At 38.6% G+C, this 18,118-nt stretch overlaps 1 protein-coding gene across 3 annotated transcripts in view; it reads left to right on the top strand.

Annotated features, from left to right (window-relative positions):
* Nucleotides 1–8: 8 nt before the first annotated feature.
* Nucleotides 9–18,118, top strand: part of TRIP11 (thyroid hormone receptor interactor 11) — a 65,588-nt gene continuing 47,478 nt past the window's right edge. For 2 of the 3 annotated variants that reach the window (XM_006103092.3, XM_023744424.1), the window contains exons 1-5: nt 9–887; nt 4,795–4,856; nt 9,908–10,018; nt 13,014–13,295; nt 16,448–16,516. In XM_006103092.3, coding sequence (XP_006103154.1) covers nt 749–887; nt 4,795–4,856; nt 9,908–10,018; nt 13,014–13,295; nt 16,448–16,516 — 663 coding nt within the window. In that variant the 5' untranslated portion in view covers nt 9–748. The remainder of the gene's footprint in view (nt 888–4,794; nt 4,857–9,907; nt 10,019–13,013; nt 13,296–16,447; nt 16,517–18,118) is intronic. The other variant, XM_014445542.2, reaches the window with a different exon arrangement.

Here is an 18,118-nt window from a genome sequence, read left to right as displayed (position 1 = left end):
GACAGGCTGTTAACAATCGACACAGTAACCGGTGATAAGCTGTGTGAAGCCTCTTCCCGCGCGGTGGAGCGACCCCGCCAGTCTCCTCGCACCACTGCCTTCGCGGGTGTCAGAATCAAAACACTCAGGTTCCACCAACACTGAGCCCACGGGGTTCCGGGCCACGTCGGCTTCGGGGCGCACCCGGCGAGGGCGCGCGACCTGGAGCGCGACCTGGCGCTCAGCCGGGGGCAGCGGCCCCAGCCGACCTCGCTGGGTCTTCCGCGATCCCACGCTGCCTTGCGCAAGGACACGTCCGCCGGCTCCGCAGGGCCCTTCTAGGCCGCCGCGGCGCCTCTCTATGGTCCGTTGCCGCGTTGCGAGTGGATGTCATGGCGGCCGGCGTCGAGTTGGCAGGAGTTGCTCACAGAACTGGGGCGAGTCACTGAAGCAGAGGAAGAGGCGGCCCAGCTGGACGGCGGGAAGTCGCGGGGATGAGCCGAGGCCCCGCGGGGGTGACCGTGTGACCGGAGGCGGGCCCCCGGGAAAGGCCCAGGCCGGGCCCCGGCGTTTCTATGCGAAACGGGACTTTGGTGGGAGCCCCCGAAGCCCGCGTTGCCTAGGAACCCCGCCCGGTGTCATCGCGTCCTGAGGGTGATTTTGGAGCGAAGGCAGCCGCTCGAGGGCGTTCGGCGGCGGGGGTCGTCGGACGGCGCTGGACGCGCTTTCACGGAGCGGATCGGATCGGGTCGTTCTCTAACCCGCGGCGATGTCGTCCTGGTTGGGGGGCCTCGGCTCCGGCTTGGGCCAGTCGCTGGGTCAGGTCGGGGGCAGCCTGGCTTCCCTCACGGGCCAGATTTCAAACTTTACGAAGGACATGCTGATGGAGGGCGCGGAGGAAGTGGAAGGTACCAGCTGGGGCGAGGGGGAGGGCCTTCTGGGCCCCGGGAGCGTTCGGACCCCACCTCCCTCTGTCCGGGGACGCGGACGGGTCGCCGGGGAGGTCACCCCGCCCCTCCGCGCTCGGCGCTCCCTTCGCCTCCTCCGACCCGGGTTTCCCGGAGGAAGGGCCGCTGGCGTCCGGGAGGGGAGGTCGAGTTCTCCGCCCCGTGAATGTCGGGATTCCTCCGGGCGGAGCGCCGCTGCTCCGCGTGGAGTAGTTTTATTTTTGTTTGGTTCGTCCACGCCCACCGCTCGCTTTGTCCAGAACTTGGGGGCGGAACTGATTTTGGATACTTTTCCTTGATCTGATGGTTTTTTAAAAAAAAATAATGTGTGTATGACACACAGTCACTTTTATTCCCTTTGGTTTATGTAACAATGGCAGTCACTCATGCAGTGCTTAGTATCGCTCACCCTGTCCGGTTTGAATATATTGTTAGTGAAACACAGCTATGTTTTTCCCGTTCGTTATTTTATATATTTTTTATGTGTTTTTCGGCCCAATCGCCCGGTGGAACAAGGGAGGGAGTCTGTTCTTCGGGGGTTATCCTTAGCCACCTTCACTCGTTTTTTAAGCCCTCGTTTTGGTTTAACTGATGAACAGCGACTCAGAGTTGCGTGTTGTTCGATGGTTACTTACTATTTTGATTTCTTGATACTTCTTTCAGCAAGTAGCATCTAGATCAGAAGAGTCCTTTTTTTTTTGGGACCGTTCTAAATGGGTTTATTAAAAAGACTATTTGCAGAGGTGTGGAGGGGTGGAGAGCAGCCACCTGGCACGGGGAAGAGGTGTCACCGCCCCCACGAGGGGCGGGCTCAGAAGGGTTCTGGAATCCTGACCTGGGTCTGCCTCCGGGCCTAGGACGAGAGCAGTTCCTTTGACAGCTTTACTTTTTGTGCATTAGTACACTTAGCATTCTGGGTTGATTTCTAAAATCCTGTTTGGACTGAGCCTTCATGTGTATTTGGCCGAAGGAAAGTGAGTTTGACAAAAAGACAGTACTTAAATTTAGAATTTCTGTGGGTGCGTTTAGAGGGGAGGAAAATTGGTGCGCTCCCTAAATCCATTTTACTGCTTGGGGTATCCCTGGGTGGGGCCGGTTGGGAATGGGGGTGAAAGGGATTCTTCCTGTGTTTGGGAAGGAAAGGGTCAGGGAGGTCAGTCAGAAGCAGGGAAGGGCCCCTGACGCGGGGAGGGACCAATCTCTCCTTGTACACTACACAGGGGAAAACAGCTGGCCATTTCTTTGACCCTAAACCAGAAAATATGCGTACCCCCAACCTGGATGTCCTGCAGGCTTAAGGTGGAATTGATTTTGCTCTTCCCACCAAACATGTTCCTATAGTCTCAGTCTTACTGGTTTCACCATCCACCCATCTCCTAGAATAGAAATGTTTGTCATCTTTGCTTTGCCTCTTTTTCATCTTCCAATTGGTCACTAATCTTGGTCATCCTGTGCCAGAATTGTTACTTTTATCTGTCCTTCCCTTAATTACTCCTATTTCTTTAGTTCATACCCCATTATCTTTCCCACCTGTCATCCATTTCTCCCCGTTCCACTCCATTTTCTATTGAGTTGCCAGTTACTCTTCTAAAACAAATGTGCTTTAAAATCTCTTGACCCTGACTTCCTTGATAAAATCCAAACCTCTTAATTTTGGGAGACCAGAAACCTATCCTATCTGGATTCAACCTACCTTTTCCAGTCTTACCTCTTGTTCCCTCCCCCTCTCTTCCAATTGCCAAACATAATGTACATTCACATACACATACACATACACATACACATACACATACACATACACATATGTGCTTGCATCCAGAGCGATGCCACATGGAACTTTGTGTACCTACACAACTTCAAGCCTCTGCATGGGAAGTCCTTCCTTTTCTGCTTCCTCCTCTGTCCTCCTTTGCCTGGGAGACAATTTTTCCTGCTCACATGTCAGGGACTTGGTGGAATCGTTCTCACTCCGTGGCAGGTTAGATTGATTGCAGGCGATCTGTGTTCTAGCAGAACTTTGTGGGTCTCTGACCGCACTCACCATGTTGAGTTATCATTTAGCTCTTCCCTTGGTGCCCAGGGTGAGGACTGTATTTTATTTTTCCTTATGTGGCATCTTCCCTGGTACATAGTGGATGCTCAGTAAAAATTTTGCTCAGTGATTAAAAATCTTCAAAGTTGCTTAGTGCTTTTGTTTTCCTTTATATTAAAATAGGACTTGCTTAACACCTAATTACTGGTTTTATAAATCATTTAAAAATCAGGTCAGAGTCCAGTTCATTGATTCATGCAACAAGTATTTATTGAGTGTGTATCCTGTGTCAGCGGTGAACAAGATAATAGTTCTCAAATAGTACTGTTGGTACAGCTTGAAAATCATCCGTGTCCACAATATCAGAAAGTTGCTATTCTACCAAGCAAACACTGTACTGATTTATTCAAGGTTAGGAGCTTGGGATATTAAGTCAAACATGGGTTGAAATCCTCCTTCCATATATTAAAAATTGTGGGCTCTTTGGCAAATTATTAAGTATTTAATCTCTAAAAAGTAGAGTTTCCTTATCTGTTAAATAGGGATAATCATATCTATCATGAGGTTGGGAGGATTAAATGATGTCATGAGTATAAAACTCTTAGCACTGTGCCTAGAGAATAGTAAGCATTACTAAACGGTAGCTATTGTTTTTGTTTTCCCTCTGTGAGGAATAATTTTTTGTCTGTATTACATCTCTTTATTCTTAAAAAGGCCAAGATTTTTTTGGGGGGGTGGGGGGCTAAGGGAGAGGTAACTTTGTTTTATCCCTCTTTGAAACAATTGCTGGTCTATAATTACCTTCCTAAACAGATTAGATTATAATTTGTTCTCTTCTGACTAGCAATTAGACAGTCCTGTCAGAGTTTTAAACAAGATATATAAACAACCACAGAAGCAACTGCACCTGGTGATTTTCAAAACAAGAAGAGTGGGTTTGTCACTTTTATTGTACGCCACTTGTATTTTCTTCCAATTTAAACTGTAATTCAGAGAACTTATTTTTATAGTATTAAAGTGCTATGAGTAATGAAAAATACTAGTACTTAGGAAAAAAACCTAACTGTGCATGATAATTTTCTGGTCGCATGAATGGTGCTTTGCCACTACTGGCCTCTGATTCTTTTCTTACTGGTATATGAAAGTGTGTGAACCTAGACTAAGCTATTCCTATTAGACAAAATTTTTTTAAAATTTATTTCAGAGAGAGGAAGGGAGAGGGAGATAGAGATAGAAACATCAATGAAGAGAGAGAATCATCAATCAGTTGCCTCCTGCAAGCCCCCTACTGGGGATCGAGCCCATAACCCAGTCCTGTGCCCTGACAGGGTTCCAACCAAGGATCAAGGCTCAACCACTGAGCAACACTAGCTTGGCTGAGCTATTCCTATTGTAAATAAATTGTGTCTATGTTATTTGAAATAAGTGTTCTTGTAGCATATTTTCATTCTTTGTTTCTAGGTCATTAATTATTTGATAGTAGTGGGAGCAGAAGTTAGAAATAAGGCCTTAAAACCCAGGTGCATAAATTTCATCTAAACACAGATTTTATTTGTAAAACTTAATTTTCCAAACTTTAATGAACACTTCCAAGGAATAAAGGAGGATATCCTAGGGTGTATAAGATAGGCAAAAAGAATGACTTCTCTGACAGTAAAGAACACTGTAGCAGTAGGAAGTAGTGATAAGATCAAGTAATATTTATCTTCGGAATAGATTCTAGGATCAGCATACCATTCTGTTTAAAGCTCAGTGCTGTATATTTCCCTTACAATGCCTGTTTATTAGTTTATATGGTGTTGATCGTATATTCAGTATGTGCTGTTTCTTTTATAGCAGAATTACCTAATTCTAGGAGAAAGGAAATTGAAGCCATTCATGCAATCTTAAGATCAGAGGTAAGGAAAATTAAAGACTACTATTGAACTTAGATTTTTCTTTTTCAAAGTCATGAAAGTTATTCATGCTTTATTTTGGCCCTCTCTTTTTTATACACTGCTTGCCACTTTTTGTCTCTTGCTCTTTAAGTTTTTTAAAGCATTATCAACTTCCTTTAGATGAAGACTATATATGTTACTGCACTTTGCTATGTAATATTTCTATCTCTGCTTCTCTATGCTGGGAGTAGGAAAACTGCTAAATATCGAAATAATAATGGTACAATTTATCATTGTCAAGGATTTACTGTGTTCTGACTGTGCTAAATTAAATTGCACACTTAAGTAATGTTTGTATACAGAAAAATTAATAATATAGGTATAGCAAATTACTTTTACCATCTTTTTCATTATTAGTTAGTGCCTTGTGGTGTCTAACTCTGGACATTATGCATACTTAACAGGGATGAGGAAAACTTGGAAAGGGTTCAAAGGAAAGCCACAAAGAACATGAAAGGATTTAAAGTGAGATCTGTTATAAAGTATGAGACATTCAGTGATTTAGTCCAAAAATAAGAGCAGTGAGGGAACACAATCATATTTTAGGAAAAGACATTCTTAGAGGACTGTAACAAGCATGTTTTCCTGTCTGTTAAGCTCATAAAAAGAGAAAATTGAATTTGAAAAAATTTACTTACAGCAAGCATTTTTGAGTTTTGGTCGAGATTACCAAGATGAGATTTCGGAATTTGCAGATAGAAGACCTCTCAAGAGGAATTACAGTGATATTTTGCCTCCATAGAAAAGGGCAGGTTGGTGACACGTTAGAGACGTTTTCTGTAATTACTTAGTAAGTAGATGCTTTTGTGACAGGTGAACTTAATTTCTTCTTTTTTGTAAGACTGAGATAGGAAATTGTTCCTGTAGTCCCTAGAGAAACCTTTAGTACAGACCACCCAGAAAAATTATATGGCAGTTGTGTGTAGTAGCATTAGTTTTGGTAAATTCACCAGTGTACATTTTGGGGGAAATAGTAAATAGGGTTAACGAGCTTAATGAATGTCTGCTCTGTTATAGAGCTTGAGAAGGGAGATTGAAAGAAACCTTCCATCCCTCTTTGATCTCAGGTCTAATCTCTCATAGTGTTACCACTGGGCTACATGGCAAATATGATTCTAGTGTTTAGAAATACATATTTTTAGTATGACACATCCCCAAATGAAAACCTACTTCCTCTTTTGGTGCTTATCCAAAGTAATGTGAGCTACTCAAGTACTAGAGGAAAACATACTATTGGGCTTCCCAAGGGCTTTATTTTCTAAGGTGATTTTAAATGTACATGATTCTTGCCTTATGTCAGCACATAAGCATTTCACACCCTAAATCTTATGTGACTGTGCAATGAAAGAATAAGGTGAAGATATGATTGAAGCCATCAGGGAAATTACAGTATAAAGTTTTAGTTTAGACAGAGTGCAGTGTGTTTTCCAGAGGAAATTAGACTTCTGTACAGATGTTAGTATTTAAAGGTGACTGAATTAGCTGGGTTTCTTTAGTTGCAAGTAACAGCAACCAATCTAAGCAAATTTAACCCTCTATACCAAGAAAAATAGTTATTACATTTACCATCTGGATCCAGTGGGCTCTTTTAATTTTTTAAATATTAAATCATTTTATAAGTAATTTACAGAAGTAAGAATGAAGTCATAGTGAAAAATTTTATTGAGTATTTTAATAAGAGCTTATATAGCAAATCCAAAATTCTATTCTATATGTTTCTGGTTTTAAAAACATATACTCAAAATAGGCAATGTTCTTTGAATGCAATTTACTGCTTATTAACTCTTATGCATGAACTGGATTATATCTTATCTTGTAAATACTGATTCTAGATTCACTTATATTTCTAATAGATATTAGCTTATTTATTTAACTTCTGTTTCTTTATTTGTGTCACTAAACCCAATACTTTTGAAAACTCTGATGGTTCATGATTTTGCTTGTCATCTTTGCTCTATAATTGCAAAACATTTTTATTCTTAGATTTATTAATGCCAATTTAAAGGATCAATCCTTCGAATTTTTTTCATCTTTAAGTTATCTGTTTCCTCCCAGTCATCTGCCTTCAGCATTTACCCTGTATGAACTATATCAAGTAAATGTTCAAATGTTCATAATGAAAGAATACTGTCACATATCCATTTAGCACAGTGGGAATGGTTCAAGTTCTTGTCAAAAAACATTGTGAAATAAAATATTTTCTTATTGAATGACTAACTTGATGAGAACACTATATTTCCTTTTTATTCTTAGGGATGTATTGTTGAGTCATCGGTTCTTGAGTTTGAGAAAATTTACTGAGGATATTGTTATGTGAAGATTTGTCTGAGATTTTGCTTCTATACTCAGTTTCACCATAACTGTTAGACTCTAGAATGCTGTTTTCTATCTCTTTGCATTGATCTTCTCAGTTGTGTAATAATTGTTTAATATTTTTTGTTTTCTTCTCTTTGTTAAAAAATGAAAATTCTGAATTTTCAACTGTGTTCAATGAAAGCAAAAAAAAAAAAAAAGCTACAAAGATGATATCTCCAGATAGTTTTTATCTTTTTAAAAAGATGATGCAATACATTGGGCAACTCAGTCAGGAAACTGGTTATTTCATTATTGCATCATTCTTTTAGAAGATTCCACCAGTCTTTCATTTTCTTATTATTTAAATTGTTTTTAGCATAGTGGGAATAATTGATGAATAATGACAAAATAATTCTTAGGATGATAAAATAGCAAAATGTTTCAAGATATGGAAAACAAGATCATTATAATCCCATGATTATTCTTAGACTTATAAAAGGGCCCAATGTATCCTGTGGTACTTGCAAGATAGAATGAGTTTTATTCTGTTAAATAAATGTATTTTCTCTTTGTTTATTGGAAGACCTCTAAAAAAGAAGAAAAGTCATGAAGATCAGTTATTTATTTATTTTTTCAGTCCTCACCTGAGCATATTTTTTCCTTTGATTTCTAGACAGAGTGGAAGGGAGGGAGGAGGGGGAGAGAGAGACAGAGAAGCATTGATGTGAGAGAGACACATCGATCGGTTGTCTCCTGCAGGCGTCCTGACCAGGCTAGGGAACCTGCAACCAAGGTGTGTGCCAGCAGTTGAACCTGTGACACTTGGGTCAGTGGGCCAACGCTCTAACCACTGAGAAAACCAGCAGGGCATGAACCGCAATCTTTTTTGATAGTTAGGACTACTCAAAAAGGACACTCATAGGCTAAAATTGGTTCCAGTAGACCTTGATGGTATAACAAGGATTAAGCAGAATGGAATAATTTAAGAATAAGAGTATCATGGATTCCAGGGGCAGAAATTGTAGCCAGTCTTTGAGAAGGATCTGCAACCAGAACTGGAGCCCTCAGGAATCTCTCTCTGTCATAGCTCCTCTCTTCTTTTTTGTGTTTATTCTTTTCTCCTTTCAGACTAGCCCCCTCTGCTTCATATTCCACATAATAGAAATAGCCCATGACAGTTCCTGGTGTGTTATGGGTCAGCACATGAAGTCTGTCCTTCATGTGCTTTATTAACCTTTCTGATTCACACTGCTAGGGAGGTGAGGAGAGACAGCCAATTAGATATTGGCCAAATTTAAAGTTTTTGAGTTCTACTTATTCAGCAGAGTTAAAGGTAATCTTATGTATTGTTTGTGAAAAAGCCTAGAGTGGATTTTTATGACTAGGCTTTGACTTCACTATATTGTATTGCTTCAGTTATGTATGGTGTTTTTCATGTTAACAGAAAATCATGTAAGAGCAGCCAATAGAATAGAAAGTAGTTGTGTGACCATTGGTCCTGTTTCTTATTAATATTTCTTCAACATAACCAAGGTCTGGTTAGATTTCTGGAGATAGGCTCCCAAACTAGGATTTGTGTATATTCTAATTTTTCCATTAATTTACTCCACTGATTTTTCTCTGAGAATTCACATAATCTCCCTGGATCATAATTTTCACATCTGTCAATATAAGAAACTAGAGGCCCGGTGCATGAATTTATGCATGGGTGGGGTTTAGCCGGAGAAGGGGCCAGCCCCTGGTTGAATTCCCAGTCGAACTGCTGGTTGAGGGGACAATTTGCATATTTGCCTTTTATTATATAGAATTCCTCGAATATAAGAAGAGAATAAATGACATCCTCAAAGTGAAAAAGTCTTCGCCTCCTAGCAGCAGCTTTCTTTTCCACCATCAGGCTCCTCAGACTCAGTTATTATTGTTAAATTGTGTTTGTAGATATATTAGTAGAAGTCTTAGTAAATTATTATCTGTAATAATTTGTAAATTCCTTTTTGCAGGAAGTTTTAGGGTTCATTTCTCTTGCTCCATTATGTACTTATTCATTCAGATTTCAGAATATGATAACAGGTCAAGATTTAATATTTAGGTATATAAAATTTAATATTTTTGTACATGTCAATATCTTAAAACAAAGGACTGTAATATCTAGATTCATTGAATTATACTTAGAATATTTTGTATAATTCAAACTGTAGTTTTTCAAACCAAGTAGTTTTTACATTGGAATTTTAGAGGTGCCCCTGGAATTTAGGCAGACAAGTGATGTAAGGCTTTGGCCTTCTATCTGTACTTCAGCCAGAAGTCTTTTTAAAAAATAATTCTTTAAGAAAGTTCTTCTGTTTGGAGAGAAAACAAAAGTTTAAATATGTAATCTAGTTCATTCATTTACCAGACATTTACTGCCTATTATATGCTAGATACTTTGTATAAAAAGATGGGGTAAACATTGATCAGTGGTTTGGTTTTAACAGAAAATCAAACTGAGAAAGATTTATTTCTTAATTTTGCTTTAGAATTATGCATAATCTCTATAAACATGCTTATTGCACTAGTAACTTTAATGAAACGTGTATTTTAAAGACCAGAATTCTGTCACATCTTTTTTTTAAATCTTTTTTTTTTGTATAAAGCATTGTTTTCATAATGCCGTGAAATAACTATTACTAACGTTTTACTTTTTAGTCTCTTTGTTAAAATACTTTTTTCTTTGCTTCTAGAATGAAAGACTAAAGAAACTTTGTTCTGATCTAGAAGAAAAGCATGAAGCTTCTGAGCTTCAAATAAAGCACCAATCTACCAGTTATCGAAATGAACTGCAACAGAAAGAGGTAAAGGTTATTACAGTTACTTCATACTTACTTCTCTGAACAGTATCTAGGACGTTTTCAAGAGTTGTAATATAAATTGAGCTATATTTAGATCCTTAAAAATATTGAAGTTAATAATTACCAATTCAGTTTGTTATCATTAATTTAACAAGAACTCTGTAAGCTTTTTTATTATGTTTGTTACATAAACTAACCTTTGTGAAGTTTAATTTCTGCTTTCCCAAAGAAGAAAAGTCCTATCTATAAAAATAAAAGCATAATATGCTAATTAGACCAGAGGTCCTTCCGGACGAAGCCGGGGCTGGGAGGGAAGCCGGGTCCTGGGTGCCAGAGGGAAGCTGGTGCTGGCAGCGGAGGAAGGAAGGCCTATCCTTGCACGAATTTTGTGTGTCGGGCCTCTGGTATAAAATATCTTTAGGCACCTGTTGCTTATAATTTCTCATTTTATGAAACCTAATTTCTTATTTCTCTACCTAAAATTGTTTTAAATCTGTGATCATTGCTAATTTTAACTACAAGTGTTAATATATGTTGGCATTTACTCGATTTTTCCATGGAAAAACAGAATATTAAGTATTTCATAGTTGACTTATACTGTCATATAAATTTTTTCTCCTTTAGTTTGACAGAAATAGGTATTTTGGAATTAGCTTTTCTTTGCAGTTCTGGTAATAAATATTATACAATATAACCAATGTTATCATGAATCCTTAAAATATAGACTATGTCTCTATGTTTCATTCTGTTGTTGAATTCTCTTTAGTGTTCAGTACATAACTAGAATTCAGTAAACACTTCTATTGAATAGTACCATGTCTTGTTTAATTATCCAGATCACTTGGGTATTCTTCATTTTGTTGATAAAATGTTCATTTTTACCATAAATTCATATTTGGGTTTTTTAAATTTAGATGCACTGATTTCTAGTTCTTTTAGTGACATATTAAGATGAAAAATTAAAGCAAACCACCTTAAAGATAAATACACACATTTAAAGAAGAGCTTAATTTCCAGTCTGTTGGGAATTTATTTCATAAAGTAGAATAGAATGAATTACTACAAAAATGAATATAAAAACGCATAACTACAAGTTCAAATTAAAAACCTACCTTATTTTAAAAGGCTCAACAGATATAAAATTATTCTGTCAAATTGGTTTAAAAATCTTTAAGCCTTTTGAATTTCTGTACTTTTCATGGGCAGGTAGCAAACATTCCTGGCATCAGTCCACACATCACGCTTTGAATAGCACTGACTTACAGATATTACAATAGAGCAATAGTTCACATCCAGGGGTTTGTAGCTGAATCATAAGTGACACTTAAAAAATACACCAGCTCATGTTTTCCAGGAGATTCTGGGTTAGCATACTGGGAAGAGGCCCTGGTATTGGTATTTTTTGAAAACCTCATAGGTGGTTTCATTGAAAATACCACTGTGGAAAACTTTGGCATTTTATATTCTACTTAACTATTGATATTAGACCCCCAAATTAAGAATTCAAGTTTAGAAATGCCTTTGTTATTATTAGAGTTTACACTTTTTAACTCTACAACTTGATATAAATGTCTCTTGTATAATGAGAACTTTCTTTGTATTGTAGCTACATTTGAAAAAAAATGTGCATTTTAGTACTCTTTACCAGAATGAAAGATAATATATGAACATACTTTAGCAGAATCTATTTGCTGTCCTCACTGTGATGTTCATATTCTTAAAGATGCAATTTGCCTCATACTGTGTATAGAAAAATGAATGAAATCTGTGCACTACTATTAGAACCTCCATTAGAGAAGGAACTCTGATGTGCAAAACCTGTTTGTTGTGACATTTGACATAGTTGTGTTTGGTATTTGTTTGTCTCTAGTTGGTTGACGTTACCCGTGTAGAAATGCTATATTACTTGTTGGCTTGTCTTTTCAAGTATCCAGTTTTCCTCGTTGCAGAAGGGTGTCTTCTGGACTAGCTTGAATATTTTAGGAAGCTTATTTCAGAGCTCTCTAGCTTACTTCTATGTTTTGTCTCAGGTGCACGTGGCATTATGGTTAAGTCCTGTGTTCATAATTTCTTTTGGACAATGACTTATCAATACTCTGCTCAGGGTTTTAGAATCTTTAGTATGTTTCCTCCCTGAGTAGAGTCAAATTTTCACTAGCCCCTCTTTGCCAAGACTAAAGCCAAGCCCTCTGTCAATGCATGATTTCCTTCTAATTCTCATGAGACAGTAACTATAGTCTCACTGTGTTATCATATCTGAGAAGACTGGATTAATAAATCAAATCATTCTCCCAATAGCATTGTACAGACCACAACAAAGTTATTCCTGATTCATGGTGCATTTTAAGCCTAAATCCAGCCATAATCAGTTACATAAGAGTCTTCCAACAAATGTTCTCAAGAAACTTTCCAATGCATAGGCTAACACAGCTTTTACTTCCTCATCATTTGAGGTTTGATAATCACAAACAGAACTCTGAGGAATTGCCTATCCTACCTGATACATAGAAGCTAGTAAATCCATGTTTAACTGAGAAATCCCATTGCTTTAGTACCATCTGAGTGAAACATTATCTATGCTTTAACTATGGTAATAGTATTTGCTTTCAAATAAAAATGTATGGTTGAGATGTTATAGAAAACTTGGATTCAGTTGATAGCATACAATCATTGGATAATGTTAAATTATTATGACTTTTAATTTTATGAATCTAGAACAGCTGTTCTCAGCCTGTGGGTCGCAACCCCTTTGGGGGTCGAACGACCCTTTCGCAGGGGTCGCCTAAGACCATCGGAAAACACATATATAATCACATATTGTTTTTGTGATTAATCACTATGCTTTAATGATGTTCAATTTGTAACAATGAAATTGGGGGTCACCACAACATGAGGAACTGTATTAAAGGGTCGTGGCATTAGGAAGGTTGAGAACTACTGATCTAGAATATGGTTATTTTAAAGTACCTTCTCTAAAATACGGATTATAAATATATAGGTGGAAATCAGCCATCTTAAAGCAAGACAGATTGCACTACAGGATCAATTGCTAAAGCTGCAGTCTGCTGCTCAGTCTGAAAATTCAGGAGCTGGCAGTGTGCCCACAACCACTGCATCATCATCGTCATTCAATTATGGTATCAGCCATCATGCTGCAGCTTTCCACGATGATGACATGGACTTTGGTGATGTAATTTCATCACAACAAGAAATAAACAGATTGTCAAATGAAATTTCAAGGCTTGAATCTGAAGTTGCACATTGGAGGCATATTGCTCAGGTAGGTAAACTTTTCATGAATTTTTAGAAACTGTGAGTGAGTGAAAATACGGGTGCTATGTGTAGAGATTTCATTATCAGAACTATGGACTAGAAAATCGAAACTTGCATTCTAATTCTGCCAATAACTTTCTAAGTGATTGTAATCAGATCATCTTTCTCTCTCAGCCTCAGTTTCCCCTTCTGCACAATATAGGGAAGAAATTTTCAAAATAAAAGTGGAATTGTTGTGGTTGAACCAGCACCTTTCCCCCTGGAGTTCCTCAGGCTTTGCTGCTGGAAATCAGGGCTCCAAGGCACGAGATTTGAAACTACTTGCTTAGATATTGTCTGAGGTTTCTGTTTGCATTAATTACATGTAAAATGAAAATCTGAGAATTGGTATTATAAATTTTAAAAACTATTTTGTGTTGTTTCTCATGCATTAGAAATTAAATACTTGCTATTTTGGGCTGTAAACTTTCTTCCAGGGAACGCTTTTTTGTCTTACATATCAGATTTTTTATGTACTACTAAGGCTGTCAGTAGATATGAGATTCAAAATATACTGGGACAGAAAAAATACACTGGCACATTGTTCATATGGGTTTAATTCATGAGTGTATAGAAAAATGAAGTATTTTCTGTCTTTTTGTGAGTGTAATCTAATTATGTAAAGGAGAAATCCTCCCAATTAAAATTATTTCCTGCTTCCCAAGTTGCTAGACATTTCTAATATTCAAAGTAAATCTGGAGAGAATGATCTGTCTGTCCATCTTATGTGTAGTAGTAGTTCTTAAACTTTGTACATGTAAGAGTAACCTGGGGAACTTGATAATATTGTAGATTCCCTGTTCTCCCTTAAGAGATTAAGATTTTGTAGCCTATTTTGAGGTGTTGAAAACTGCATTCAAAAAATAAATCATCAGGTGATTCTGATAATATGAGTAAAACATTTTAAGAAACATTGCTTAGGGTAAGATTTCATAAGGAAGAGATGGATTTTTTGTATGTTTACTTGAGCATACTTGAATGCCTACTATATGACAGACCTGTACTGGGATATAAAGGTGAAAAAGGCATAATTGGGACCTTTCAGGGAACTTAATTTTCTAGCAAGGCATAATATAAGTTAATATTTGTATTATACTTTACAAGATGTTTCCATATATACTATCCCAATATATGTTATATGATCCTATATAATAAAAGCCTAGTATGCTGTGTCCAGTCATCCAGTTGGCCGTTCAGCCGATCAAAGCATAATATGCTAATGATATGCTAAGGTCGCTCAACTATATGATGTGCACTGAACACCAGGGGGCAGTCGACTGGTTGACCAGTCGCTATGACGTGCACTGACCATGAGGGGGCAGATGCTCTGACCGGTAGGTTAGCTTGCCTGCTGGGGTCCAGCCGATTGGGACTGAGCTAGATGGGCCGGACACGCCCTGGAGTCCTCCTGTGGTCCCTCCCTGGCTCGCCAACCTCCCACGTCCCTCCCTGGCCCTGATTGTGCACTGGTGGGGTCTCTTGGCCTGGCCTGCACCCTCTTGCAATCTGAGACCCCTCGGGGGATGTTGGCGAGCGGGTTTTGGCCCAACGGTGGAACGAATGTTTGCTATAACATGCACTGACCACCAAGAGGCAGACACTCAATGCAGGAGCTACCCCTGATGGTCAGTGTACTCCCACAGGGGGAACACTGCTCAGCCAGAAGCCAGGCTCATGGCTGGCAAGTGCAGTGGTGGTGGCGGGAGCCTCTCCCACCTCCAAGGCAGTGCTAAGGATGTTCGACTGATGGCTTAGGCCCCTGTGGGGAGCGAGCCTAAGCAATCGGTTGGACATCCCCTGAGGGCTCCTGGACTACAAGAGGGCACAAGCCGGGCTGAGGGATTTCCCGCCCCCTCCCCCCCACCACCAGTGCATGAATTTCGTGCACCAGGCCTCTAGTCCTTAATAGGTATGTGAGTATTTATTCTGTTTTACAGATGAGCAAAGTAAAAGTTTAAGTAATATACCCACTGTCACAGTGATTAAGTTGTGATTCAAATACATATCTTTCTACTCCAACCCTAAGTTCTTTCTATTATACTGTGTTCCTTCTTAAAAAAAAAAATTGATTTTTAGAGAGGGAGGAAGGGAGAGAGAGAGAAACATTGATCAGCTGCTTCCTGCACACTCCCTACCAGGGATTGAGCCCACAACCTGGGTATGTGCCCTGACTAAGAGTCAAACCAGCAACCTTTCAGTGCACAGAATGACACCAACCAACTGAGCCACACCAGCCAGGGGCTCTGTGTTCACTATTTTATCCAGAGAGCAACTTTTGGTTCCTTAACACACTCTATAGTAAATGTTAATAGAGGTAAATGAACAAGCTTTGAATAAGAAGAATCCAAAAGTTATTTTATTTACCTGTCAAACCAAAGGTTATTCTATACTGGACTAAGAATCGAACTGGCAACCTTTCGGTGCACAGGATGACACCAACCAACTGAGCCACACCAGCCAGGGGCTCTGTGTTCACTATTTTATCCAGAGAGCAACTTTTGGTTCCTTAACACACTCTATAGTAAATGTTAATAGAGGTAAATGAACAAGCTTTGAATAAGAAGAATCCAAAAGTTATTTTATTTACTTGTCAAATCAAAGGTTATTCTATACTGGAGTAGAAGTCTTCTGGATGAAATCCTTTTAAAAGATTTTTATTGTTATTATTAGCATTCATTTTAGAAATTACCTTTTAGGACACTGATATAAAGTTGGACAAACTTCTAAAGAATGAGTAAATGACTAGCTCTGCTCATCTGCCAGAAATTTGCATTGGTTCTGCAAAAATAGAAAGGTCCTTTTGCCTTTGTGGTAAAAAGTTATACAGAGACTTTTTAATATGCATTTTGTTAAATAAGTAGAATATTCTGTGGTGTTTTTCTTATTTTGTAAAACGGTTGTCTCCCCTATTAGTTAACATACTTGTGAAGGTATCTTTTTACTTATTGTGTATTACTCACTATTGGACTAGGTTACTTAAAAGATGCTTGGCATTTTAAAATCAGAATTTGTCTTGGAAATGCCCAATTTTTTAAAAGTATCTTTTAATAAAGTTAGTCTGTGACTTTCTTTTTTATAAGGATATCAATATAATTTTCGAAATCTGTTTTTCTGATCTAGATCTCTAAAGCACAAGGATCAAACAGCTCTGATCAAAGTGAAATTTGCAAACTGCAAAATGTCATTAAGGTAAGGCAGATTGTTGGAACAGTGGCTATTATATATTTAAAATTTGCTTATGAAAATCATAAGCCTAAATTAATAAAAGTTGTAAAAGTAACTACAAATTAGGGTATTTATTTCTTTTTACCATTTTATATCTTTTTTAGTCTTTATGACAAGTAAGGTATATCTCTCCAAAGTCATTTTTTTGAACATTTATTAGGTAGTTTATATTCTCTGTCTCTGTTTTCTATTGTATTTCACAAAATGGTCTTTATTAAAATAGAATTCTAAGGTTGCTGAAGTTTCAAGATTTAGGGTTAAAGGATATTGATAAAATAAAATGCTAATGTTATTCATTACAAATAATTATTTTCTCTTAATGATAGAATTTTGCTAGTTTGATTAGTTTTGGGTTTTATTATTATTACAGTACTAGTGTGGGTGGGTTCCTCAGTCAAACCTGTGTTTGAATCCAGGCTCTACTATTACAAGCTGTGCTTCTTTGGGCACCTTCTGTTTTGTTATCAGTAAAGTAGATGTCATCATAATACCTCGTTTGTAGAATTGTTTTGAAGTATAAATGTAAAGCTCCTTGCCTAGTGCTGGCACATAAGTACATAGGAATAAAGAATACATTCACTTGTCTTCTCAGGAAATAGAAGCTAATTTATAGATTAGGATTCTTCATTACAAGCAGCAAAACCCATCTCTGGCTAAGTAAAGCAAAAGAGGATTGATTGATTGATTGATTGGATTGGAAGGACCCTGGGTAGTTTGTTCACGGGATTGAAGGAAGAGTTGAGCATTTTGGCCTCAGAAAAGACAGGAATGGAAACAGCATTAAGGATCTAAGTAGTGGGACACAGTGGACAGACTCTTCAGGGTGCAGCTATCATAATGCTTCTGGTTTAAGCAATTTCCCTCTTTGAGGGACTCAGCCCAAGATCTAGTTTCCTAGTAGAGAGAGTGGTGGTCTCAACTTGGGTAGCAAGGCATCTTGGTTGACCGTTTGGGAGTCCCAGCAAGACTGGAAGGAAAAAGGGAGCGGGAGGATAGAGTAATAGGACAATAGTCACACATTAGCTAGAAGTTTGACACTGATATTGGTGGAATGTCATTAGCAGAAGTTCATGGTCACGGATGCTAAGGAAAAAAGATATTTTGTTCACTTATTATTTCAGTTTTTTCTTATTGGTATTCCCTCATTAAAAGTAGAAAAACTGGCCGAAACCAGTTTGGCTCAGTGGATAGAGCGTCGGCCTGTGGACTGAAAGGTCCCGGGTTCGATTCCGGTCAAGGGCATGTACCTGGGTTGCGGGCACATCCCCAGTGGGAGATGTGCAGGAGGCAGCTGATCGATGTTTCTCTCTCATCGATGTTTCTAACTCTCTATCTCTCTCCCTTCCTCTCTGTAAAAAATCAATAAAATATATTAAAAAAAAAAAAAGTAGAAAAACTGCCCTAGCCAGTTTGGCTCAGTGGATAGAGCGTCGGCCTGCGGACTCAAGGGTCCCGGGTTCGATTCAGGCCAAGGGCATGTACCTGGGTTGCGGGCGCACACCCAGTGGGGAGTGTGAAGGAGGCAGCTGATCGATGTTTCTCTCTCATCGATGTTTCTGGCTCTCT

Source organism: Myotis lucifugus, unplaced genomic scaffold (assembly GCF_000147115.1).
Source record: "Myotis lucifugus unplaced genomic scaffold, Myoluc2.0 scaffold_463, whole genome shotgun sequence".
Lineage (NCBI taxonomy): Eukaryota > Metazoa > Chordata > Mammalia > Chiroptera > Vespertilionidae > Myotis > Myotis lucifugus.
The sequence above is the reverse complement of the archived record's forward strand: the minus strand, read 5'-3'. Positions and strand labels throughout refer to the sequence as shown.